Here is a 27839-nt window from a genome sequence, read left to right as displayed (position 1 = left end):
GCCCAGATTGAATAATGGGGAATTGTCCAAAAGTTTGAATGCTTCCCCAAATGCCCCCAAAACATCACAGAGCAATCGCTTTCCTCCACTGAGATCTTGCTGGATGCAAGATGTTTGTGGGGAGAGCCATCCTCATGGCCTCTTCTGTGTCAACCCTATTCGCAGAATAGCTTAGAGCAGCCTAGTGTCTGCTCTAACTTACGCTAGCTAGCAATATCCCTAAGTGACTGCATGCCAACTGAGATTGCTGAACTGCAGCACAGTCTGGTCAGACTCCCTTCTCACTCCAGCATCAGAGCTAAATGGGAGCGGGTGGCGCATGACTGGGAACTTTGGTTTTGCACCAGCACCAGATGCCACTTTGTTCAACAGGCATCCAGTAATAACCAGAGGTGAAGTCTCCAGACCCCAGTACCAGTCCTCTGCACCATCCCCTTATTTTCACCTGGCGCCTCTCGCTATTGTTCAGAGTGCGCAGATTCAGAGGGAAAGAACAAGTGGGGCTACAGCCCCGGGTGTAAGCTAACATGCTCTCACGCTGCCCCAGCAGTCTACTGCTTCGTGCATGCCGTGGCCAGCTTGATCTGGCTCAGGTTATAAATCAGGTTATTCAGAGAGTCAGCCAGGAGTCAGTGTCAAGCAATTCTCCCATCCGGAATTCAGACCTTGAGTGCGAAGTTGGCCAGTGCAGTTGGTGGGGTTCTGAGTGTCGTATTTACCCAGAATGCAAGGTCAGGAAAGGAAGGACAGCCCAGCAGTTCAGGCAATAGGCGGGGACATAGGATACCTGGCTTCAATTCCTTGGTCTCCCACAAGCTTTCCTGCAGGAGGCTGGGTAAGTCACTTGGGGCCAGATTTTTAAAGGTGTTTAGGCACTTAACTCCCATTGAAATCAGTGGGAGACAGGCACCTAAATTCCTTTAGAAATCTGGCCCTTGGTCTCTCTGTGCCTCAGTTCCCCATCTGTAAAATGGGGATAACAGCACTGCCCGAAGAGGATAAATACTTTAAGGAGTATGAGGTGATCAGTTACTATGATAATGGGGGCCCAGTGGTGATAGGATGGAGCCTGATCCCTGCTCAGAAGAGGAGACTGGTTCTTGCGCATTCCCCTGCACTGTTACGGGGGCTAAACTGTACCTCTCACCTTTGTATTTTCATCCTTGGTTGGGAAGCAGAAGGAAAAAGGGCTGGAATGTCCCAAGTGGCCGTCAGGGATGCCCCACCACTGGCTGCAAAGCCCAGAAAGGGACTGAAGCTGTCTGGTGCAGACGGGATCAACATGAGGTAAGCAGGGATGAGGAGGACCTGGAGTGCAGGGCCTCCCTGAATCTTCATCTACGAGACGTGGAGACCCAGCCGCCATAGGAGTGAGGCTGAAAGGGAGCACAGAGCTCTCATTAGCTGGATGAGGACTCTGCTTAATCCTGTCCCAACCACCCCCCACCCCCACCCCTTTTCTCCCCAGCTACACCCATAGCCCACTCCTTTCCCCTATGGCCACACCCTACCCCACTCCTTTTCTCCCTGGCCACACCCATACCTCACCCCTTTTCTGTTGCGCTCCACCCCGCCCCTTTTCTCCCCGGCCACACCCACAGCCCACCCCTTTTCTCTCCAGGAGCATAGGGGAGTAGGTGCTGACTGATTATCCCTCAGTGCAGACACAACACCTGGGGACAGATTTTCACACAATCGGCATCCACAGTGGAGGCCGGACGTTTAAGAGTGCTCAGCACCCCACGTGTCCCTGCTCTGCTGAGCTCTTGGAGACAACCCCAGCCTTGGTATTTAGCCTACGACCTCACACATTGCCTCCCTGGTACGATGGTCTTGCACCCGCCACTGAGCACCACACCTGATCAAGCCCTAAACATCCTTGTTCAATTTCTAAACTCCCAGTCCACCATCCCAGCGAGATACTCCAGGCAGTGCATTTTAGGAAAGTTTATTGCACTTCTCGGGTAATTAAAGCCAATGGGCCTCTGCCCCCTTTCCTACAATGCTACTCCAGGCTCGTTAGAGCACTGGTTCTCAAACTTTTGTACTGGTGACCCCTTTCACATAGCAAGCTCTGAGTGCGACCCCCCCTTATAAATTAAAAACACGTTTTTATATATTTAACACCATTATAAATGCTAGAGGCAAAGCAGTGTTTGGGGTGGAGGCTATCAGCTTGCAACCCCCCATGTAATAGCCTTGTGACCCCCCTGAGGGGTTCCGACACCCAGTTTGAGAACCCCTATGCTAGAGTCACCCCTAAAGGCGCTTGCTTCTCTCATCCCATCACTCGTCGTTCACGTTGTCACTGGGCATTAGCCAGGCAGAAGGTATCCTTGTCTTTTCACCCTTGAGCTGGCTGCCTGGAACATGAAACAGCCACTGTGACATCTATCTGTAGCAAAATAGCCCGTGCCCTCTGTCATGAGATCAGACAGTGACCGCACTGTGGAGGCCAACTACAACACCAGGCCTCCAGATCAGAGCAAATACATTTCCTCAGCAAAAGGTTTGCTGTTTTGTTAGCACCTGGGGAACTAAGAGGACAGCTCTGGCAGGAGCAGCTGTTCTCGCCTTGCCCATTTAATGACCTTCTGCGTCATCAGAGTGCAATGCTAGAGCACCCCGACTTTATTCACCACAGATCGGGCTCCTAAATTGTATACCTACCTTTCCAGTTCCTGGGGCCGAACAGAGAAGCATTAGCGGAGTCCTCTCTGCATAGGCGGCAGGGTGTATACCTGCCACAGACCCACCTGATAGCTGGATAGATTTGTACTCCAATCAAGACCCAGCTGTGCTGCAGATGTGCCCAGCTGCATACATGCCACTGCTGATCCATCTGCAGAAATGACCGTCTTATAGTGCTACACAATAAAGAGAGGATTGCTTTTTTTCTTGGGGTGCTCTCTTTCTCCAAGTTTTTTTCTCTCCTCCATTCTATGCTAACAGGGGTAATGAGGGGTCTCTGCCTTGGGCTTCAGAACAGTCCCTGGTGAACAATGTCCGGGGCAATTGATTTTTCCTGAGGAAACACTGCTATGGATCTGTCAACACTGGAGTTTTTAGCATAAATTAACCAATTGCCAGTTATCTCAGGACATGCAATGCATCTGTGAAGACTAGTTGTGGATAATTTGCACACATTTGATCAGGGCTACAAACAGTGTTCTTTACCTTAGGGATCAACCCAGGCCAGGTAAACCGCAAATATCTATCACCTGAAACAAACTTCTGCAGAGTATCCAGACTGGTAATCAATTAATTCAAGGTAGAAATCTCCAGGGAAGATAAGCCTTTGGCGAGAGTGTCACATGCTGACATTTCACAGGGCAGCCTGTTGAACCTCCCCTGATTTTCACTGGGGCTTCCCAGACCCCCAGGTCGAAAACGGAGTCTTGGAAATAAGGAAGCGTTCTTTGAAACCAGCTGCACTGATTGACTCTCAGAAGAGGTGCATTCAGAGTAGCACTGGTTACCAGCTACATCTTGGAAAAGGAAGAGGCTCATGATGAAGAAAGCACTGGATGGGGAGGCCAAATCCACAAAAGGAATAAGGAGTTGCAAGTTTCAGCTTTGAGGTACCTGGCCATGCAGTGGAATCAGCAAATCCTGAGTTAGCTATCCAGGACCCCTATACAACACGTGAGGAGAGACAGGCACCTACGAAGGGGATTCACATGAGCCAGGATGCTATCTGTGGAGTCATCTCAGCTATCCAGTGGGAGATGCTGAGGAAAGGGGTGTGTCCTAAGCCCCATGCTTGTCAGAAAGTTTGGCATGTAAGTCCTTTTGTGGGTCTGGGCCTGGGAGCCAGGAGATACTTGGTGAAATCCTGGCTCTACTGAGGTCAACAGCAAAACTCCCACTGACTTCCAGGATCCAGGATTTCACCCTCTGGATTCCAATCCTGGCTCACCGTGTGACCCCCATCTGTGCCTTTGTGACCCCATCTGGGTAATGGGGCTAGTGCTATTGGTGGTGGAATCTCCTTCCTTAGAAGTTTTTAAGGTCACGCTTGAGAAAGCCCTGGCTGGGATGATTTAGTTGGGGATTGGTCCTGCTTTGAGCAGGGGGTTGGACTAGATGACCTCCTGAGGTCCCTTCCAACCCTGATATTCTATGATTCTATTCACTCACCTCTCCAGATAAGTGTTTGTAAAGCATTTACCCTCTGCAAGACAGGGAAGTGGGGACTCTACACCAACACCAGCCCCAAAGGGAGTGCAAATGTGTGCTTCCTTCTGCAGATAGCCAGCTCTGCCCTAACCTTGCCCCTTCCCCACTCCTTGCGGAGGCTTGCACCCTTGGGAGGATACTCTGTTCTCAGGAGCACAGAGAGTGCGATTCCAGCCTCTGCTAGCAGTGGGCGGTAGTGCTAAAGAAGAAAGCTTTGCACCTTTTCCTACCATGGATGCTTTCCCAGGGGCCAGGGGCAAGGTAGTCGGGTAACTGGGTATGCTGAGAAATTCCTGTTTTGTGCCTGCCTGTTTGCTGAATTTTCACCTAAAACATCCCTCCCTCTCTGGCCCAGAAACATCAGCAATCATGCCAGCCACACGACGCACCTTAACATGGACCAGTTATGTCTGTCAAACTGATCTTCACGCAAGAGCTGCAGTGTTTTAATTTAACCAGCTAGCTAATGCCCTCTAACGGATCTGTCACATCTCTGATTCACCAGGGCGTGCCTCGCACCAGCGTCGCTTCCTTATGCTTTCACACTAAAAGCAACAGAATTACACTGGAGCATTAATTCTGGAGCAAGAGCATAAGAACAGTTGAGGAGCTACTCCCCCGCAACCACGCGTGCACCCACCAGAATCAGCAGGTCCGACTGCTCTCGTTCATCCCAGTTTACATCAGGAGTCACACCATCGGCCCTGATTCCTGTCTCACTCCCCCTGGAGTAAATCGGGAATAACTCCATTGGGCCCAATTCTTAGGGTCACACCTATTGTCCCGCTTGGGAGGTGGCTGCCCTGGGAGATGTGTGAGGGCACTCAATGCACACTGCCAGCTGTCCCATTTTGTGGGCTCAGGACCGTCCTGGATGTCCTGGGGTTTGTACCTCAGAGGTAGCAGCCCTACTGATTCATTTAGAAAGGTTTCATTTCGGGCATTTTGAAATTTCAACTTTTCATTTTTAAAAAGTGTTCTGGCTAAAAATGTTGTTGTTGTTTTAAAGGGTGGCAAAACACCTGAAAACAACCCAAAACAAAAAAAAATGGGAAAAAAAACCCCATCAGTTTCAGTTTAAACCAAACCGGCTTACCAGTTCAGCCTCTGAGCCTAAAAATTAATTATTTGCTCCGCTCTATTCTCTACAGAGTAACTTAGAGCCGCTCACAGGCTTTGGATTCAGCTGAGGATATGGGTAGCTTAGGGCTACCTTTCCCCTTCCACTACCCCAGATCCTGCGCTGGTCACAGCTCTGCTGCATGGAGGATCTGGTCCAGAGTTCAGAAGCAAGGAAGAGACCGGGGAGTCTGAGAGTATGGAGGCCCTGAGGAAAAGAGAGAGATGGGGAGTGAGTGAGAGAGACACACAGAGGGTGCATGCAAAATAATAAAGGGGGTGAAGGAGAAAGAAAGGAAGTAAAAGAAAAATGAACGGAAGATAAAAGGAGAACTGGGAATACGGAAATGGGGATGGGGCAAGTGGCAAGAAATGGCATAGCACCATAACAGAATTCAACTTAGATTGTAAGCTCTTTGGGGCAGAGTCTGTCTTAACGTTCTGTGCCCGTACAGCACCTGACACAATGGGGTCCTGGGACATGACTGGGGCTTCTAGGCACAACAGTAAATAATAAGTTTCCAGCATACTCAGCAATCAACCTGCACCTAACGTACTGAGGACTGGCCCCGACTGGTGCTAGCACCCATCTCATTGAGCCTGAGCTAAAACCCAGTCAAAAGGTTCCCCTTGATTTCTAGGGGGTTGGATCAGGCCCCAAAGTGATACCGTCAACTTATACTTATCCCATATTTTAAACGTTGTGAAGAAAAATTCTGTAAAACCCCAAATCCAATAGAAATGTTTCCAGAACCACCAATGAGAACAGTCGCTTGTGAACCAATCCATTTGGTTTTCGTTCCCAATTGGAACGAAAAGTCAAAATTTCGCAAGTTACCTCAGAACAGAAATTCTAATGTGGAAACATCAAAACGTTTCATTTCTATAATGTCGAAACCCTATGATATAAAAATTCAATTATACATAGTATTAAATATAATATATATTGCAATGAATATTTTGATATAATATAAAAGTCAAAACAAAACTAATGAAAACACCAAAACATTTACTCGTATTGTTTTAAATTACTGAAATGAAATAAAGGTTGAAATGGTTGGTTTATATTTTCTCCCATCGAAAATTTTGTCAGAACGGACATGTTGCTGCAAAATGTTTCTGTTTCAACGAAACTGTATTTTCTGATGGAAACCTGTTGTGTCAAACTTTGTAACTACAAAGATAGTCAAGCTCTGGAACAGGCTTCCCACAGAGCTTGTGGAATACCCATCACCGAGGGGTTTTTAAGCACAGGTTAGACAAACCCCTGTCAGGGCTGGTCTAGGTTTATTTGGCTCTGCCTCAGCACAGGGGGCTGGAGTAGATGACCACTTGAGGTCCCTTCCAGGCTGACATTTCTAGGATTCTAAATTTTTCTGTCCTGGGTACTTACATGCTCTCAACACTGTGGCATCGGAGAACCACACAATCTTTTAATGCATTTATCCTCCTAAAACCCCTGTGAGGCTGGGCAGTGCCATTGTTACAGATGGGGAACTGAGGCACAGAGAGACTAAATGACTCACCCAAGGCCACACAGGAATCTGTGGCAGAGCAGGGAACTGAATCCAGGTCCCAAGCTAGTGCTCTAACCAGTCAACAACGCTTCTCCATGGTACCCCCTTGTGGCCCGACAGGGTACTCCTCACCTTGTTACAGGGTCTCCGAAGATCAGTTGTCACCTCTCACAGGTCCAATGTAGTGATGCTTTAGCCCTCCGGCTAAAGGGCACCTGAATCCCAACCCTTCCGGAATACTAAAGTCCAAACAAAAAGAAAAGCTACAAACTCAAAACTAGGGTTGTCCAATGAGTCTTCAGCTGGGCGCCACCCCTCTACTCGGGGCTGGTCTTCAGACAGCCAGCCTGTTTAGACAAGTTCCCCAGGCCCTGTTGTTCCATCCACTGGGAGGGCTTGTCCAGACAGCAAGCTCTCTCTGACTGTTGGCTGAAACCAGACGTCCCTCACCAAGGAAGAAGCGAAGCAGAGCTGAGCTCTGCTCTGCTTCCTGGTCAGTCTCAGACTGAGCTGGGCCTTCTCCTTTTAACACCTCTCTCCACACCTGACATTTGCTGCAGGTGTAGTAGGGTAGCAGGAGGCAGATGGGGCCAGAAGTCCTTGTTACGCCTCTCCTGACTGGTATGGGGCCTGTGTGCCCCATCACAGCACTCTTCTTTATACCCACCTTGCACAGCTGTGAACAACAACAAAACTTACAAGCCGGTGGAGAGTCAGCCCTAAGGTGTACGGTATTGAAGAATCAGGTTCCTCTGTGCTTTGAGAATCCATCCACTTAAGGCCGACCCTGTTACGGTCATAGCTGTTCATTCCAGCAGCGTGGCCCAGTGGATCATGCACTGGACTAGGCCTCGGGAGAGCTGTTTTCTATTCCTACCACTGCCCTGCTGGGTGACCTTGGGGAAGTCACTTTGCCTCTCTGGCCTTAGTTTCCCTGTCTGTAAATTGGCAATAAGGAAGCTGACCTCATTGGAGAAGCACTTTGAGATCTACAGCTGAAAAGAGATTGGTATTAGCTTTACTATCTACCACATGCTCACTGAAACAAGTTTCAGTTCCCAAGCAGAGGAGCGAAATGCTGAGCATCGGATAATGAAACAGGTCGGTGGGCAGAGGGGAGAGATAAAAGACCATGTTTATTTGAACGGCCGCAGGAAATTGGAGGACTGCAAAATGTTTACCAAAAAAGAAAAAAGCATACTGTGTTTTTTAAAAAAATTACAGAGTGCAGATGGTTTACACCCCATTCATTTATCAAATCCATTCTGATACCAGGCAGTCCCTTCAAGCCCATGACCTGTCATCATTTCCTGGGCATGTCACGGTCACAACCCCCGTTGGTTTTGTTCAAGGACTCCATGCTGCCATTGGCCGCAGCCAGGCTGGTAAGTATTTTCTCCACTTCCCTGGGTAGAATTTGCTTCTCCTCGTTCTCCGTCTCCCTGTGGTAGAAATAGTTAAAGTTGGAGACGATGACTGGGACAGGAAGCGCAATGGTTAACACCCCCGCAATAGCACACAGAGTTCCCACTATCTTCCCACCCAACGTGGTAGGGCACATGTCTCCATAGCCGACCGTTGTCATGGTCACCACAGCCCACCAGAACCCATCAGGGATGCTGGAAAAATGAGACTGTGGCTCGTCCACCTCCGCAAAGTAGATGGCGCTGGAGAAGAGGATGACTCCGATGAAGAGGAAGAAGATGAGCAAGCCCAGCTCCCGCATGCTGGCCTTGAGGGTCTGCCCCAGGATCTGCAGGCCCTTGGAATGCCGTGAGAGCTTGAAGATGCGGAAGACCCGGACCAAGCGGATGATCCTCAGTATGGCCAGGGACATGTTTTGCTGCCCATTTTGTTCGTTGTGCTGGACCAGCTCAGTGGTGAGGGTCACGAAGTAGGGAATGATGGACACAATGTCGATGATGTTCATGATGTTCCTGAAGAACACAGCCTTGCTGGGGCAGACTACAAATCTGACTAAGAGCTCAAACGAGAACCAGATGATGCAGGCTGTCTCTATGACAAAGAAGGGGTCCGTGAAGGTGCTCGGGGCCAGGTTGGCTTTGGTCAAGTTGTTAGCAGCGTCCTTGATGACCTTGAACTCCCGTTCCTCCCTGAACTCGGGCAAGGTCTCCACGCAGAAGATGATGATGGAAATGACAATGACCAAGACTGAGACCAAAGCCACGCCCCTGGCCGCACTGGAGCTTTCGGGGTACTCAAACAGCAGCCAGAACTGCCTGTGAAAATCATTGGTGGGCAGAAGAGTCTCAGGGTCCTTGATGAACCCTTCATCTTCCCTGAACTGGTCCATGGCTTCATTGCCCAGCTCATAGAAGGTGATTTCATCGGCAAAGACATCTATGGGGACATTGGCCGGGCGCCGGATTTTCCCACCGGACTGGTAGTAGTAGAGGATCCCATCAAAACTGGGCCTGTTCCTGTCAAAGAAATACTCGTTTCTCATGGAGTCAAAGTAGCACATCCGCTTCTCTGGGTCCCCGAGTAGTGTCTCTGGAAACTGATTGAGGGTTTTGAGCTGCGTCTCGAACCTCAGCCCAGCAATGTTGATGATGACTCTCTGTTCACCCTCGTCCATGCCCTCCCGCTCCCCCATCAGGTGCTCACCGAACTCGGCAGAGAACTTGGAGAAAATGGTCTCATTGTTGGTGTTCTCACTGTTGAGGAGGATTCTCCAGTGGGGCAAGAGGCTGGCACAGCTGGGGTGTCCCTTCTGCAATTGGGCAGCAGTGCTGAAGTCGTTTGAATAACAGGGATCTTCCATTATCTCATCATTGTTGTCAAAACTGACTAGTGCCACCTCCATCTCCTTCCAACTGGACACTTCCATCATACAGTAATCAGATTAGCAGCATAAATCCCGGGGTCAGATACCGGCAGCTTGCATCTTTCCCACGCTATGATGATCTGCAAGCAAACAGACAGAGATACGGAGATGAATTATGTATATGTGTGTCACTTCCTCCTTGCATGCAAAGAATAAAATAGATCTGAGACCAGGATAACCTTTTTTTTAACAAAAATTAATTGTACTTAGTGATAATCCTTTCATCGTCTCTTTCAACCAAGGACTTTGCATGCATTCACTATTGCATTTCACCCTCACAATACAGCTCATAGTGCCCAAGGTTAAGGCAGTAGCAGAGCCTGGGATAGAACCCCGGAGTCCTGGTTGGCAGCCCCCTCTCCCTGCAATGTTTTAGTCCCTTTCCAACAAGGAGTTCAAAGTGATTTGCACACACTAATTACGGTAACGAAGCTTCACAACCAGTGCCTCCGAGGTCACAGTGAGACAGACGCAGATCCTGGAAAAGAACCCAGGTGTCCTGACTGGCAGCTTCCTGAGATCTAACCAGGAGAGACACTGCCCCAGATCCTGGTATCTCTGACGTCAATGCCCAGGATTTGACTCCCAGCCTCCAATTTGACCTGATGAAGGTGCCAGACTGACACCCCAGGAATTGAAAGCTCTCTTATGGATAGGCCAGGCCCAGGAGCAGTGCTCTTGTATGCCTCATCCCTGACCTAGTGGGAGCACTGCTAGGAGAGGAAAGTTCAGCCCTTCGTGGGCTCTCTAGGGGTGCTGTTGTGGTAATGTGCACACACATCACATTAAAACCTGCACTGAGCCCCCCCAACTCATTTCTCATCAGCCAGCGGTTACAGACCCAGGCCACATGAGCTAGAGGTGAGAAGCTCCCTATCCCATTACCAGTCCCTGAGTCACTCAAGCCCAGTCCTCCAAGGTATTTTGGCACCTAACTCCCATTGATTTCAAGGGGGTTAGGCACCTAGATACCTCTGGATAAGTCACTTATCTCTCTGGGGCCATGTCTACACTACAGAGGCTCTGCCAGCATGGCCCCCTGGCAGAGGGAGCATGTTCCAACAGGCCCTCTTCCGATAGCACAGGCACACCACCTCCTGCACGAGGCTGGCTAAGCTGACAGACGCACTCTCCTCTTGGCATAGCTGCGTCTGCACCGAGGGTTTTGTCGGCCTACCTCTGTCAGCGAGGGGGGATGATTTTTTTCACACCCCTGGCCGAAATAGCCACACCGGCATAGCTTGGTGTCGTGTAGCCCAGGCCCGGGTAAAAGTTGCAGAAGCAGTTAAGTGGAAGTCAACGGGACTAGGGCCTTGTCAGCCCAAGAGAGGCTTTGTTGTATTGATCTCACTATACTGGTAAACCTCCTAGTGGAGACTCCGTTATAGTTTATAGCAGTTCCCAGAATGAAATAAGCTACATCAGCACTATTTTGCTGGTATAAACTGTGTGTACTCAGGGGCTTTTGTCTACGTAAGTTAGGAAGGGTGATTTTTTTTCCCCACTCCTAACTGATGAAGCTACGCTGGCAAAACTTTTAAGCACAGCCAGGCCTTAGACTACTAAATTACTTTGAAAATTCTACCCTTGGTGCTTATTTATCTATACAGTAGAACCTCAGAGTTACAAACACCAAAGTTACGAACTGACCAGTGAACTACACACCGTCTTTGGATGCGGAAGTACACGATCAGGCAGCCGCAGAGGTAAAAAAAAAAGTAAATGCAGTACAGTCCTGTGTTAAACGTGAACTACTACAAAGTAAAGTCAAAGCAGAATTTTTTTTCTGCATAGTAAAGTTTCAAAGCTGTATTAAGTCAATGTTCAGCTGTAAACTTTTGAAAGAACCACCATAATGTTTTGTTTCAGAGTAGCAACCGTGTTAGTCTGTATTCGCACAAAGAAAAGGAGGACTTGTGGCACCTTAGAAACTAACCAATTTATCTGAGCATAAGCTTTCGTGAGCTACAGCTCACTTCATCCACTGAATGCATCCGATGAAGTGGGCTGTAGCTCACGAAAGCTTATGCTCAAATAAATTTGTTAGTCTCTAAGGTGCCACAGGTACTCCTTTTCTTTTTCCATAATGTTTTGTTCAGAGTTAGGAACAAGCTCCATTCCCGAGGTGTTCGTAACTGTGAGGTTCTACTGTCATACTTATCTGATGCCCCAGTACTCACAATGAGAGCTGCTCGGGCATTTCTGGATGGAACATTTTTTCCATTGGAAAACGCCGTTTTGTCCACATCAATTTTGTCCACGGGAACCTATCAATTTCAACAACAACAATAAAAATCCAAATTAAACACTTTGATTTTATTGGAAGGAAAAATTTTAATTGACCCTAATTTTATGTTTAATTTTGTTTTGTGGAAAATTTTGAAATTCTTTGGTTTCATTCCAGTTCAGGCCAAAAGCACATTTCAAAATTGTGGAATTTCCTGTGAAATGTAAATTCCAGCTCCCATGCCTCACAATCTTTAATTAATGTATCCCCATAATCTTCTGTGATTGCAGGAAGTGCTATTATCCCCACTGTACAGATGGGGAACTGAGGCACAAAGAGACTAAGTGACTTCCCTAAGGATCCACAAGAAGTCTGTAGCAGAGCAGGGAATTGAATCCAAGATGCTCAAGTCCCAGGCTAATGCAGTAACCACTGGGCCATCCTCTGCCTTGGCTCTGTAGCTGTATAAGGGGCATAATAAATCGTCCTTTGTCTTCTGTGTTTAGATTGTAAGCTTTTATGGGCAGAGATTTTCTTTTAGTTTGTGTGTTTCCAGCACCGAGCACCATGGGGCTCTGATCTTGGAATAGAAATAATAAAAATAAAGAATTTCTAAATGACAATGCCTGGCAAATAACAATGCCTGGCAAATAACAATAAAATAAAGCCTCCACTGGAAGGCACCAGAGAAGGAATTATTAGTGAAGGAGCATTAATGACTCAAGATCCAGTCTCAAAGACTGCCCTGGGACCTCTGGGAAGCTCACCTCCAGTTGTAGTTCCCAATAGCTCTCTGACTGGATTTAAACTCACAGCTGACTTAGCTTGATGCTGCATGGCACTGAGAGCACTCCACTGGCTTTAAAGGGAACTAATGAGGGTATGTCTATACTGCAAAGAAAAACCCACAGCACCAATTCTCAAAACCCAGGCCAACTGACTCTGGCTCACGGGGCTTGGGCTGCGGGGTTGATAACAGCAGTGTGGGCATTCCCGCTGGGCTGGAGCATGGGCTCTGAAACATGGTGAGGGTCTCTGAATCCAGACTCCAGCCTGAGTGGGAATGTCTACACTGCTGTGTTTAGCCCTGCAGCCTGAGCCCTGCAAGTCCAGATCAATTGACCTGAGCTTCGAGAATCAGTACAGCAGGTTTTTCTTTGCAGTGTAGACGTCCACTTAGTGTACTCAGGACCTTGCAGGATCAGTGCTAGTGGCAACATACTTTGCTCTTTGTGCATGGGTGTCACAGTCCCCAGCTATCACCCTGATACACGGCTCTGCAGAGTGCGCCCTCCTTAACCCTTTGGTGCTGGGAATCTGCATCCTGTGGCTGACAATGGGGTTTATTAGTGGGAAATAGCGATTCCTGGTTTCAAAAGAGAAAGGAAACATCAGCACCCACATCTTTGGATGCTGATTTTAATCTTTTGGGACAGCAAAATTCAGCTCTAAAGCTACCCCCTCTAGTATCTGTCTGTCTCTTTTTCCCAAACAGGATCAGCCAGAACTACCTCTGATGCATCTGTGAGGCATGAATGTCTCTCAGATTCCTGTGATTCCTTACCCATTCATAGAGGGAGCACTAACCACATGGATGCATGTGTAAATCAGTGAACATATACTCTAGCTGGAGGGCTGCAATCTTAGCACCCTACCCACCCTGCCTTCCTCATGCCCACATCTGCCTGTCTGGATGCTGGGAGCAGACAAGGGAAATCCTATGATTAGAGAATGTGCTTAACTCCCTCCAACATCCTGCAGAATTGTATGAATGAAGCAGCAACAGCCAAAGGGAGTGGAACATAGGACTTGCTTAGTTGGGGGACCAGTGATCAGCACTACTTGCCACCTAGGAAATGAAAAACCCTGTGAGAGGCAGTTCTGAGCTCACCTGACCCTAGTGGAAGTTTCCTCCGGACACTCCAATAGTTAGGGGTTGGCTTTTCCCCAAGGAGACTGTGATGCGCATCAGCACCCCTGCTTTGATGCACATTGTTTCCCTACAGATCTCATGGTTATCAGTGCTGAAAGGATGCTTAATATCTGCACTGGTACCATCATCTCAAAGCAATTACGCCTCGCCCCTTTATTTACTCACACCTGGTTTACACCTAAAACTTGGGTCAACCTAACTACATTGCTTAGAGGGGTTAAAAATTTGCACCCTTGAGAGTTGTAGTTAAGCTGACCTAAGACCCACTGTAGATTCTTTCATCATCCTACTGCCTCTCAGAGAGGTGGATTTACTACAACAATGGAAAACCCCCGTCTACACTACACTGGCACCGCTGCAGCGCTGCTGCTATCGTGTTTCTAGCAAAGACATACCCTCAACCTCGACCACTCGTTTGACACCACCCAGTCTGAAATCTCTGAAACCCCGCATGGGCCAGGACAGATGAGGCAGTGTCCTCAGACGCCTAGAGCAGTGGATGAGGCCTTCTGTTCTTGGTCTGACACTATCTCGCCGTGTGACCTTGCGTAAGTCACTTAGGCTGAAATTTTCAATTCCCCACTTGTCTGAATCCCAACTCAATGTGTCCGTCTAGCACGTGACTTTTCAGAGAAGAGGATCAGCTACCACTCCCACTGGCTTCAACTGGAGACACTTTGGACAATGTTAGCCGTATCCTCTTGGTGCTTCAGTTTAGCCCCCTGTTAAATGGAGATGATTATACTTCACAGCAGTGTAGATGTGAGGCTTCAGGAGTGCCACTTTATAAGGTACCTGGGGCCTGATCCAGTGCCCTCTGAAGTCAATGAAAAAGCTCCAATGGACTCCCATGAGCTTTAGAGTAGGCCCATAGTTAGGGCTGAACAAAAATAAAATTTCAAGAGAAAACAGCTTTTTCACGGCAGCAGAAATTTCTGTGGGAAATCTCTCTCACACACACACCAACACCCACACACACACAAAATACAAACTTAGGAGGTTGTTGAAAAAATTAAAACTGAGCAGGGTTCAGTTGCCAGAAGGAGAAGAAAAAATTTAGCTTTGGGTTTTTTTCTATGCACCCCAAACCTTTCAAAGACAAATTTCAGGGAAAAAATAATGGACATGAAAAATTCTTGAGGGAAAAACAAAACAAAGAAGCAAAAACATCCTCTGATCATCTTGATTCCGGGATGAAAGTCATTGTGCTGTATCATGGCTTCTAACTAGGGTTAGGGTTAGGGCTAGGGTTAGGGTTTGTCCCATTCCTCAACCAGCCAGAGATCTCTGCTGCTCATGGTGGGCAGTTATTTTGTACAGCGCATGATGGGAGCAGAAGTCCACTGCAGGGCTTGATTCAGATTCATGCTTGACATTGAGGCTATTCTATTGAAAAAGTGGTTGGGGGCATAGCGAGATGTTTGTTCCTCTGGCTATGATTTGCCCTTTTTAGATAGCCCTTTGCAGTTAATTTTTTAAGAGAAGCAAAGGATAGTGGAGTCACTTGAGACTCAGAAGTTTCTAAGCTTTAATCTGTTTGCAAACTTAATTGGGGGACGTAGAAAGCTGTCTGGACCAGATCCTCTACTGCTGTAAATCAGCTGGTGTAAACTGCTGAGGATCCAGCCTCTGTATTTTTGGCTTGTGCCTTAGAAAATCTCAAGTAAATCACTGGGAAAAGTAGGAATAGGTCCTGAATCATCTGGCTTTGTAATTAAATTCAGATCTCAGTTCCTATTTGGCCTAGATTGGTTGCCTAGCAGATAACCATGATGGGTGATTAAGAGAGCGTGACATGGAGGATGCTGGGAGCCCACTCCTGTACTTTCAGCCATACTACTCTGGGCTGTGTGACCCCATTAGATCACATGAGCCACAGCACAGGGTCGGGCTGGGTTAGCCCAACAGGGTGCTAGAAGAAGAGCAGTTGATGGTTCAGTATCCCCGGGAAGTGTGTGTTACTGTGTTAGAGGTGCTGGTCTGGTGGATGATTTTCTTAATATTTGCATTGCTGTAGTACACACAGGCCCTAATCAGGGATCAGGGCCCTACTGCACCAGGTGCTGTACATGCAAAAAGACATACAAAAAGGTGCTGCAAAAGGGCTGACGGTTGCTGAGAAATAAAATCAAGATCCTGACCACTTGTTGGTGCCACGGTTCTCCTCCAGGACAATCAAAATCAGTGGGCTCAAGGTTACCTTCTTCCCCCTCAGAAGCTGGGATTCCTGCAGCACCCTTCTCCCTCCTGCCCTCTGAGGCTTCCTAGGAGCAGCAAAAGTAGCTGGCTCAGGCAGCAGCTGCCTCGAAGTTGGAGGCGGGGAGCTGTGAAAAGGAGCAGCACCTGGGAACAGGATGGAAATGAATCCGTACAGATTTGTGTGTGTGTGTGTAGGGAGTGGAGGAGGGAATGTGTAGGACTGGGGTTGTGGCCATAATTGAATGCGGGTGTGGTTACGGTTAACCCCACCTTTTGGCAAGGAAGTGACAGTTCCCACCTATCCTCTGAAAACTGAAGTCTGGCCAGGCTTTGTGGAAATCAGACGCAAAAGGGGAGCAATTGTGAACGGAGTGAAATCCCTTTAGAACATGAACAGATCTCTGGAAACTATTCTGCATTATTCACCCAGCTCTCGAGAAAGAAAAACACATGACCCTGGTTTTCAACACACTGAACAACAACTAACAACATATAACAACACGTTAAAGAATATTCTTGGCCCAATATCAACAGTGAGATTGTGGGGGCATCTTCCTCCCAGCTACTTGCAGGTCTGGGTGCATCAGTAGCTTGATGCATAGCTTTCCCTTATGCAAAGAGCTTCTGCTTTCTTGCCAGGATTCATGTAAGAGAGCCAAGCCAGTGACTGGGCACCAGCATTAGGATGCGGAAGACCCTGTATTACACTAAAGGGGAATGTTATACAAAATTCAGAGGAAGGACTGGCTACCGGTTAAAGAACTGCCATGGGACTCGGGAAATCTGGGATTAGTTCGCTGCTGTGCCACAGACTCCATGTGACCTTGAACAAGTCAGCAGATTTCTCTGTGTCACAATTTTCCATCTGTAAAATGGGGCTAAGAAGGCGTCCTTTGTCTGTCTTGTCTATTTAGACTGTAAGCTCAAAGATTGTTCATTACTCTGTGTTTGTGAAGCTCCTCATACAAGAGGGCCCTGATCCTAGGTGTTACGGTAATACAATTTATAAAGATAATAATACTGTAATAGACATAACAACAGGCAGGTGGCAATGTGAGTGACTCTGATCAAATTTGGATGTAGCGAAAAACCACCAGCTTCTGGAGCCTGAAATTTAAAGTGAATGGCAGAAGTGGTCAAACAAAGCAAATTGATTGTTCCCTAAACCCCATTGAATCAGAAAGTATTACATTCACCTCACTAAGTTAGATAAAGTAAAGAGTTTAGCTGTTTAGAAAAATATCAGCCAGCTAGATTCTGCTATTGGCTTCCCCAGTGTAAATATAAAATCACTCCAGGGATGTCCGGGGAATACTCCAGATTTACACCAGTGTAACTGACAGCAGGATTGGTTCACCTTGCTTAGGTGTCAGAAAGAAAATACCACCCTTAAAGGAAAGCAAAATCCATGCAACAGCTTGGAAGGTGTCTTATGTCAAACTTAATCATCATAACGTTCACCATTGCTAGAACCCAATGACCATCCAAAAGGAGAGGAAGAAGAGAGACCACAGCCTGTATTTTAAAAACAGTGGCTCGTAAAAGCATGCCAATTGCCAGGGATAACTAAGTATGTGCTGAGAGGTGATCTTGCTAATCCTTGTATTAAATATACTTCATGAGAGTTCCGAACTCTTGCTATGAAAGGCCTTAGATACACTGACCGTGTGTTGCCTTACCCATTCTGTATATTATTCTCTGTCTTTATGACCTTAGAAGAAGATCTGAATATACCGTTAACATTTCAATGCAGAGCCAGGCTTCCCCATGGTAGGTGAAACTTAGACAAGGGTTGTAGCTGCCGATTGCTGGTGAGCTATGCTGAGTGCATGGGTTTAAGTTTTCCGCCACTTTCCCTTGCTGGTTCTAGTAGGTGGCATGAAAATTCACTTCATGTGATTGGTGGAATAATACTGCAGGGCCTGATATGAATAGCAGGCAGACAAAGCCCTATTAAAAATATATAGGGCCAAATTCTACCTTCAGCCAGTGCAGCCCCGCTTGTGTTAGTGCAATTTTGTGCCCTTCTATGGGACTGCGCCAGCGTACGAGAGCAGGATTTGGCCCTCCGCCTCTCATCCTTCAAGCACTTTGCTCATATCAACCAAGCCTCACACACACCCTCCCCTCTGACAGATGGGGAAACTGAGGCACGGAGGGCTTCAGGAACACCTGGTGGATGGCCCTAGTAATAAGGATTGGGAGGGCAAAAGACTTCTTCTCTCCCCTATGTGCACCCGGGGGATGGCGAGATTACAGTCCATCCTGGCACCCCTTTCTATCGTCTTCCCCCTCTATTGGACAGCAGAGTTGGCTACATGATGCATTTCTTCTGCATGCCTAGGAACGATAGTGTCAATCAGACACAATGGCCCAGGTCCTCAAAGGTATTTAGGCTCCTAACTTCCACTGGAGCAGAAGTACCTTTGAGGTTCTGGGCCAATGGGAATCAATCAGGGCTGAACAGCATACTCAGAGAACAGAACCCAGGAGTCCTGGCTCACAGCCCAGTGCTCAGATAGCCCGCTCATGTCTGTCTGTCTAGCACTCATAAATAAAATTACAGTAAAACAGAGTATTTCCAATGCCACAAAACATAATGAAGAGAAATTGAGCCACTTTATACAATACATGCTTTAGGCTTCAGTGGTGATCAGAACCTGAAAATTGTCTCTTTTTTTCCCTCCTAAACCATCAAACATCTGCTTCCTGGAATCTGATTTACTAATACTCTTTATCTTAAATCCCCAGCTGGGGTGGGGAAAAAGATAAAGGTCATTTTAAGAGATAGGTTCTGTTTTTTCCATCACATGGTATTGGCAAATTAGTATGTTTAATGTCACCATTTCACCTCTCCCTCCCCAGCCTCAAAACACAGCAGCGGAAATAGTTACATTCAATTCATTTATGCTTCCAACCAGCTTAGCGCTACGGTTTTTAACAGGAATGACTGCTCACCCTTGCTGCAATTAAAAACCAAACCAAACCCCCAAAGTTATCAAACTGAAAAAACACATGCACTGAGCAGACTTTCCCCCTGCTGCTTAGACTAATGGTTAGGATTTTTGTTGTTGTTGGGGTTTTTTGCCTGTGACCCCCGAAACAGCACGGTCACCTTAGGACTTACCGTCGCAAGGCAGAGAAATGCCAAAGCTCTTTGCATCTGTAAAGTGAAATATTGAATACAGAAAGAGATGGGGAGGGGGAGATGACTCACCCATGCCCTTGCAAAGTCTCTTTGGGACAAAAGGAGCAGCAAGTGCCACTTTATCAGATGTAGCCCAAACTGATGGAGCAGTGAGAGTGGTGAGGACTTGGGGATTTGGCCTGCAGGGAAAGCGAGAGCTGGAACACATTTGTTGATCCTGTGCTTGAAAGCCGTTGGCATATGAAAGTGCAGGTGAGGGCTGGGGTGGAGAAGAGGCTGCATCTGAAAGCGACGTGGGGGGGAAACGCCGCGAAAAACGAAAGCAGGTAAGAGGACTCCAATGCTGCATCCGTGTCACTTGTTGGCCTCATCCCGTTCATTCCGCACTGCTGCACCTTTACTTTCCCGTTCCGTGACAAATACTTTTCTACTGAAGCCCCGCTGTGTATGATGTCCTCCGGGTTGTTCTGCTCATCACCAGCAGAGCAGCAGAGCAAATCAACCTTTTTTAGAATGAAACAGGGCATCAGCCACAGGGCCGTGGCCTTCTCTCGGATACTCCGTATAATCCCTGATAATGCCACCCCATATTCCTCTACCGACAGTGGAAAATTCTTGCCTGTGACATTGCGAGCTGGGGGTTGGCAGGCGGGAGGGGAGGAGGACACAGTCATTGACTTCAGAAGAGAGATTTACATGACAGAATATGGCTTTTTATTAAAAAAAGAAAAAATAGATCAGTCTTAACAGGGGAAAACAAGGGTGCCCTCAGATCATTTCAAGAAGCATGTTACAGCCGAGGCGCCTACCTCTCGTCTGCAACCACAGCTACAGCAGGGTCCTTTAAACACGTCTTGTTTACACTCCCTGTGAGTCAGGAATCGTCCCAGCGGATCAGACATCTTAGTCCAGTTTCCTGTCTCCGACGGGGTCCAGGGCCAGATGCTTCAGGGGAAGGTGCCAATAAGCCCCGAAGTAGGTGACTCTGAAATAACCTGCTCATAAGAGGACGTTGTCTTCCGAATGCCTGTCCGCAAGCAGCACTTTGGCTGCTGCCCCAAAGCAGGAGGGTTTATAGCCTTTATTAATAAATAAATAACTGAATGACCCTATCAAATGTGACCGTGGATGTTCTCATTATCCATATAAATAGCCAGTCTTTTTTTTGAAATCCAGCTAAGCTCTTGGCTTTGATGTTTTCTTGTGGCAGAGAGTTCCACTGGCTAATTATGGATTGTGTTAAAATCCTTTTTGATTGCCTTTCAAATGAATGAAACGTCCCCTAGGTTTTGCACTATGAGAGAGGGGTGAATTCATTGTTCATGGTATTGTAACATCCCCTCTTAATCTCTCCTCAGTGATCTAAACAGTCCCAAGCTTTCGAATCTCAGAAGTCAGTCCAGGCCTCTAATCCTTTTCGTAACAACTTCTACGTCTGCTGTCTCCTTTTGGAGCTTGGGTGAACACAGGATTCCAGCTGATGACGTGCTGATGACGTGATTAATTGCAACAGCATTATAATATTCTCACTGGTATTGTCTATTCATGCATCTTTAAATGGCCATTGCTTTCTTGACTGCTGCTGCACGGTAAGCGAGGTATTCATGAAGCCTTAGGTAATGATGTCCAGGTCCTTTTCCTGAGCAATTACAGTGAATTCAGAATCCAGCAATGTACACGAGCTGCTCTTACTTTTCTTCACAGGGATCTTATCTCAAATTTGTCGATGATGCATTTCCTCTGCATCCTTACCATACTACCCATTCACATAGATTTGTCAGAGCCTTCTAAGTTTCCCCAAAGCCTTCTCTAATCTTTGTTACCTATGTCACCTGCAGGTTTTGCCACTCAGTGTGTGGCCTTGGACAAGTCACTTTGCCTTTCTTGCCTCAGTTTCTCCACCTATAAAAAAGGGGATAATAACTTTTATCCACCTTGGTGAAGCAGTTTGAGAGCTATAGATGAAAAGAGCCATATAAATGCTACGTATTGTTATTACTTGAGACCCAAATTCTATTTTATCAGGGTCCTACCTATATCTGTTGTAATCCTACTATTTATTTCAGTGAGCGCGTGTTGAAATTTGTGTCTGGTTTAGCTTGGCTGTAAACTCTTTGTTGGCAAAGACTCTCTTTTTGTTCTTTGTTTGTGCAACACCTAGCACAGTGGGTCCTGGTCTGTGAGTGGGGCTCGCAGGTGCTACCACAATGCATAATAAAATAAATAAATAAATAAATACATCCCCAGAGCTGATTCAGGGCTACTAGGACATGGGTCCTATTATGCCAAAATCTCACACGCTCTTACCACAGGATTTGAGCCCCAGATAGCAGAAATCTTATGCAATCAGCTGATCACAGGGGATTTCAGCAGAATACTAACTGCCTCTGGAAAATCCACTCCTTCTGACTTTGGATTCAACCTAAAACCCAAACCCAAGAGACACGTTTGGACCTGAGGATTCAGATCTAACTCCCCGAAACGCCTCCAAGGAATGAAAGGAAGTCCAGATTCCTGGCATCCTTTTGGTCCCACCCATGTCATTAATATGACATCAGAGGTGTTGAACATTGTTAACTCTTAGTGCACCGGTGGCAGGCAGTGAAATCTACGGTGATGAGCATGGTCTAAGAATCTGCATAGAACAGAAGAGAACTCTGATGGAATCTTCAGCCATTCTTCCATTGCCTGTTGCATCCTTTATTTCTGGGGGGTTTGTAACACCTCTTGTAGAAGCCCAGGTCATCCCCTGGGGGCCTCCCAAGGGTTTAGATGGGGGCAGAGAAGTGCCCGCTGTAAGAAGCTGGAGGAGGAGTTTACTGTAAAAAAGCAGGGACTGAGAGGGAAGACAGAGCCTCAACAGCACGGCTTGACTGGTCTGGATGACCTGTCCCTCCTCCTGAGCTTCCTTTTGCTCTGATCTGTTCTTCCAGGCCTGCAAGAAGCAGGCCCCTCGCCACACAGTGATGCAACCTTCCAGGGGATGAACTTGGCCCGTGGCTGTTCTAAAACCATGAAAGAAAAGGATCTGTATCGGCCTTATGTACAGATACGGGAACCCTGCCCAGCAGCCAGGTCTGCATGCACAGGTCTGTCACTGAATCGGTGCATTGGCGTAGGGAACATCAATTCTGACGCTGGACATTAACAAGCAACTTGAGTGGCAGCATAGTTCAGTGATCAGTACACAAGACTAACAATCAGGAGACCTTGCTTCTAAGCCCTGCTCTACCAGTGATTCCATGAGTGACCTGGGTTGGGTCACTGCCTGTTAATTCAGGGATTGTATAGCAATATGGTTCCCTGGGGGTCCTGGCTGCTTCTCTAATGCTAATAATAAGTTTAGCCCTTTATTCCTAGTAATGAATCATTTAAAAATGGACGTTGACTCTTAAAATACATTTGTTATTAATAATTGTATGAATCATTTACACCAATGAAGTTCAGCCTATGAGGTCACTCGTGGGCTATTCCCTTAGGTTGTTCATTGGTCCCCTGATGTTCTTTTTCCTCCCTGATTGGATAGCTGATTCTCTCTCAACAGGAGAATGCCCAATAACGCTCTTATTCACCTTCCTAGAAGAATATTTGGACAGAGATAAATCACATCCAAATATCATGCAAACCTGTTAGCATGGATGTTTGTGAATGAGGGAAGAACAAGAGGCATGGACATGATTGCACAGAGCAGCCATTCGGAGCTGACTTGAATGCTCATGAGTCTGGAGCATTTGACCAGCCCAGGGGCCCACACCGAGCACTGAAAGGTATCTGGAGTGAAGCCCTTTCTTCCACCAGCCAAGTTTCGTTGCGTGCCTTACGCCAATGCTGTGCTCGGGAGAAGAAGGTGAGGAAAAGTATCACGCGTAGTCTCCTCCACAGTTCCACGCTCCGGGTTAGAGGACCAGGACATTGTCCATGCACAGTTATCCACTTTGTGCTTGCAGCTGTATATTTTCCATGCACTGCTGCCCACTGGGTTCATGCAGCAACATATTTTGCAGGCTCATTTCCCCACGCTCTGCCGCCATGTGCATGTTTTGCAGGATCAGTTCAGGCTCCTCTTTCTGAAAACTCCGTCCACTATTTTCTTTCACAATAATTTTTCTGTTCCAGGGGCCTGGGCAGAAAAGAAGCCTGGTGTAAGGATATGGAAACCAACCCAGCCCAAAGTTAGCCTGCAGCCCATACCAGTTGGTGATGTCCTTATCAAAGCGACGACAGTTTGAACATCTCTCAGCAATTACACAGTAACAAACACTGTCCATTTCAATAGCGTAAAGAACAGGGCCTTGCATATGCTTCTATTATTCCTGTCCCCTGTCAACAACTCCTGCACCGTGCAGTGGTCCCATAGACAGCAGGCTGTCAATAATGCGTTGCTTTCACTACTTGAGAACAGGGTGCTGGCTCCTTGTCTTGGCTCTCTTGCTGAAGATGCTACGGAGTCCTGTTCAAAGCCCTGGAAGCACAAAGGGAAATTATGGGAGCTTTCATGTCTAGGTGGGTTTCTATAGCTTGTGTTATGCAGGAGGTCAGACTAGATGATCCAAATGGTCCCTTTTGGCCTCTGAATCCATGAGTTGTTCGGGTTTTGGAGGCTATTATAGGACAAAAAGGTGACCAAGGAAGGGTTGTAGTGGTCTGTCAGATGATTGGTTGGTTCTAAGTATCCCAAAATAATAATGGTACCAAACCATTCAGGGGGTGCCAGGAGTGTCTTGAGCCAGGTTCTCTGCTGGTGTAAACTGGTGCAGCAGCATCAGAGCTGCAGCATTTAATTCCAATGAAGAATTTGGCCCTAAATTCATCGCCGGCATGCATGCGAGGGGGCAGACTCACAGGTGATTGATGGTCTTCTCCACCCAGAGGGAAAGTTGGCTCGAATCACAGGAGATACTGCCTCCCAAGCATAGTGCATGAAGCTGATACCAGATCTGACTTACACCTTAAAGAGGTAAGAGGATGGATACGAACTGACCACCACCAGGCAGGGCTGCAGTCAAGCCTGGCTACACAGAGTGCCCCCCCATCTGGGGAGATAAAAGAACTAATCAACTGATTGCAGCCATCTGTTTTCCATCTGCTTTGATAGGGGACAGACTGCAACACAGAGGGCCTGTTCCTCCATTCCTTGCTCGCACCCGTCTCCCTCTTGGCTCCAGCGGGAGTGTCGTGCATGCGAGGAATACAGGAATCACACACTTTGCTGACTTTCACAGGAGAGCTCAGAATAACCAACAGCCTGGCAGCGGGGTGGTAAGAGACCCAGGTTCAAGTCCCTGATCTAAATGAGGCCGCACAGACACCAGAGCCAATAGCTGAGTGGTCAAGACCCGCCCGTGGGAAGCTGAGGTTCAAGTCCCTGCTCTGCTTGGTTTAGACCAAGAACTTGAGCCTGGATATGTCTACACTTGGGGGGTGGGGATGTGCATCAGTTAGTATCAGAGCCGGCACTAAGAACAGCCAGGTAGATGGTTGGGTTCTGAAGGCTGGGGTGGGTTTCAGAATCTGAGCTGGAACATCTACAAGGCTAATTATAGCATGGGTCTGTAGACCCAAGCTGTGAGACTTGCTGCCTTGGGTTTTGGGTGTGTGCAGTACAGTGCAGACCTATCCCTACATCTGAACCGAACAGAGACTTAAAACCTGAGTCTCCCATATCTCAGGGAAGTTCCCTAGCCCTCAGGTGGGTCTCTCAGTCTCTTCTGGGGTGGGTCTCAGTCTCTTCCGTTGGAGCTGTTCCACTTTGTATGCCCAATTAAATAGTCATTGGAGCAGGGACTTGAACCTGGGTCTCCCATCTGTCAGGTGGGAGACCAGTCTATGGAGGAGGAGGGGGGGAGGGAGAGCGAGGGGAGTCTCTCTTTCTCTCGTGTGTGTGGGTATGTAAAACTGTAAAGGGTCTCGGTTTTGTCCTGCTGGGGGTGGGAAATTTCTTTTCTTCCCTTTTTTTTAAAAAAAAAACCTCAAAAAGTATCACAGGACAGAAGAAACGTTTAATGCCCAGATTTAGTTATCGGTGCTCCGCACCTCTGCAGATCAGGCCAGCTGGCTAGCTATAGTTTTAGATGCCTAATTTTAGGCAACCAACTTTGTAATTGCTGGCCTAATTTCCAGAATTGTTGAGCGTGTACAAGCCTCAGTGGGAGCTGCTGGTGCTCAGCACCCCTTTAAATCAGGATCAGGTGTCCCAAAAATTGAAGTTGCCCCCAAAACTAGAGGCCACATTTGGAAAATCTGGGCTTTGATCTGTTGAAATTTAAACCTCTTTTTCCTTTTGTTAATGAGCCACTTGTCACTCTTGAACATGTACTTGTCCAGTTGCTTGGCAACTCTGATAATGTCATTATACATACAATCAAAGCTTTGCAATGCTATGAGAAGCTAAGCTATATGTAAAACCAAGAGTTCCCCCATACAGGGATCTGCTTATTGATAGTTAAAATACCCGAGGAATTTTAAAGACAGAATAATGCTTAAAACAAAATATTAGACAACCTGAATTTATAGCCAGGCTTACAGAATGATGATGGCAGAAAAATCTACTTTAGTAAGGAAGAAGATAATGAAAAGAGAGATGGCCAAAAATTAAGGGTGCACAGAGGCTGTGGTGACCAAAATACGTTTAAAACTTCACAAGGAATATGGAAAAACTATGCAATGCCTATTCGCGCATGAGTCAGTGATGAGAAAAAGCCCAGGGTGGCTCTTTAAAAGACAGGAGGGGTTCCCCCCCCCTTTTGCCAAGAGATGTAGAAAGCAAATGCTCTGCATGAGTATTTGCAAAAGACACAGAAGGTCACCACCTAGTGATTTGGATGCTATTGCATTTCCCCTTAGATAAGTAATTACACATCGAAAAAGGATTTCATCACCTATCCCTTAAGCATAGTACTTCTGGAAATTAGATCCCTTAAAGTTGCAGCCAATGCTTACAGCACAGGGTGCAGGCAAGTCACTGCGGAGGGTGTGCAAGCAAGGAAGGGAGTCAGGAAATGTCATTAGCACAATTGCGTTTATGAAAACTAAGAAGGATTGGAGGACAATGGGAGGTGGGGAGGTGAGAGTTTTCGTATAACTGTTTCTGTATGGGAAAGGACCGAAAGGAGCTGCAGGATCACATGCAGTGTTTAAGCAGACAGAAACATCACCTGCATTTATACCAACTGTAATAGAATCCAGAGGCTTCAACCAAGATCAGCACCCCTACTGGACACAGTACGAGACTCATAGTAAGAGAGAGCATTTGTACAGCACCTAACGCAATGGAGTCTCGGCCCATGGCTCCTAGGACAGTAGTACAAATAGTAAAAGAGACAGTGCCTGCCCTGGGGAGTTTGCGGTCAGAAGAGACAAGAGGGGAGAGAAAGGAAGAATGATTATCTTTCCTTCACAGACAGGAAGCCGAAGTACAGAGAGATTAAATGATCACCCCAGGACACACAAGAAGTCTATAGCGGAGCCAGGAGATGAACTGAGAATTTCTGATCCTGCCACCCGCACCCCAGTCCAGTACTTTAATCACAAGACCATCCTTCTAATGCCCCAGCCCAGCTAAATACCAGCCATGTCACCTTAACATCGGACAGCCTGGCCAGCTCCAGTTTTGAACTTGTCAGGCAAAATGAGCCGCAGCCAAAAACTCTTATCCAAACATCCCAGATCTGTTGTGGCAGTAAATATGTCAACTAGGGAACAATCATGCACTGTCAGAAAGACAGGCTAGATAATCTAATAAGGTAGGTCTTTCCAACCCTTAGATTCTAGTTTGGATTAGCTCTCAAATGCCTAGCTAGCCTGTATCCCTGTGATGGCATACAAAATAATGAATGGCATTCGGATGATATATGAATGGTATGGCGTGGTCATATATGAATGATACAGAAAGGATGGTAAATCAAACTGTCTTGTTTGCCATATCCCAACATAAGGACAATCAATACATTGAAAGGTAACACATTTTAAAACTGATAAAATGTTTTTTTTTTACCCAGTGCAAAATTAGCCCGAGGAACTCATTGCCACAAGAGATCGATGAATCCTAGAGCTTAATAGAATTCAGATAAGGATGAGACTTTCATAAGGATAATGGGAACATCATCTACCTTTAGATTAGGTAGTTTAAAAAACAGAAGGGTTAAAACGCTCCTGCTTTTGGGCATGAGGCAACCACTCACTGAAAGGGGATAGGAAAGAACTCCCATCAGCTGGTTATTCCATAATTGACCACTAGGAGGGTTCTTGCATCTTCATCAGCAGGTGCTGGTCCTGGCCACTGTTGGAGACGATACTGGGCTAGATGGAGACTCCCATGGAAGTCTGGATTCGGATCGCAAACCTCATTCGATCACAGTGACTTGGTCCCCTCTCAGATTCCAGGTAACTTAGCAGGAGAGGGATGTATGTCCCAGCCTCTAATTCATACAGACACTGCACCCAGCTTCGGCACTGTCAGGAGAACAGGGAATGGAGCCATCTGTCAGAGCCTGCAGCCATCTGCACTGGATTCCTCAGAGGAGCTGCATGACATCAGAGGGAGGTTGGCCCAGGGGAAAGGGAACCAGAGTAGGGGACTGGGATTCTGTTTTCCAGCCCTACAACAGACACTGTGATCTCAGGGAAAGTCACCTCACGCCTCTGTCCTTCGGTTTTTCCATCCATAAACA

The 27839-nt window shown here is 47.1% G+C and overlaps 1 protein-coding gene across 2 annotated transcripts; it reads right to left on the bottom strand.

The window, feature by feature from the left end:
- Positions 1-8118: 8118 nt before the first annotated feature.
- KCNA10 (potassium voltage-gated channel subfamily A member 10) lies at positions 8119-27459 on the bottom strand. Of its 2 annotated transcripts, none has more exons than XM_074936003.1 (2): positions 27351-27459; positions 8119-9743 (listed from the first exon to the last, which is right to left on the bottom strand). In XM_074936003.1, the coding sequence occupies exon 2, from the start codon at positions 9667-9669 to the stop codon at positions 8119-8121; it is 1551 nt and encodes a 516-aa protein (XP_074792104.1). In that variant the 5' UTR covers positions 9670-9743; positions 27351-27459. The 2 variants fall into 2 exon arrangements, with proteins under 2 accessions (XP_074792104.1, XP_074792103.1); XM_074936002.1 differs by lacking the exon at positions 27351-27459 and adding an exon at positions 19240-19330.
- Positions 27460-27839: the final 380 nt, after the last annotated feature.

Source organism: Natator depressus, chromosome 21, assembly GCF_965152275.1.
Source record: "Natator depressus isolate rNatDep1 chromosome 21, rNatDep2.hap1, whole genome shotgun sequence".
NCBI lineage: Eukaryota > Metazoa > Chordata > Testudines > Cheloniidae > Natator > Natator depressus.
Note: the sequence above shows the minus strand (reverse complement) of the source record. Positions and strands in the feature narration are given on the sequence as shown.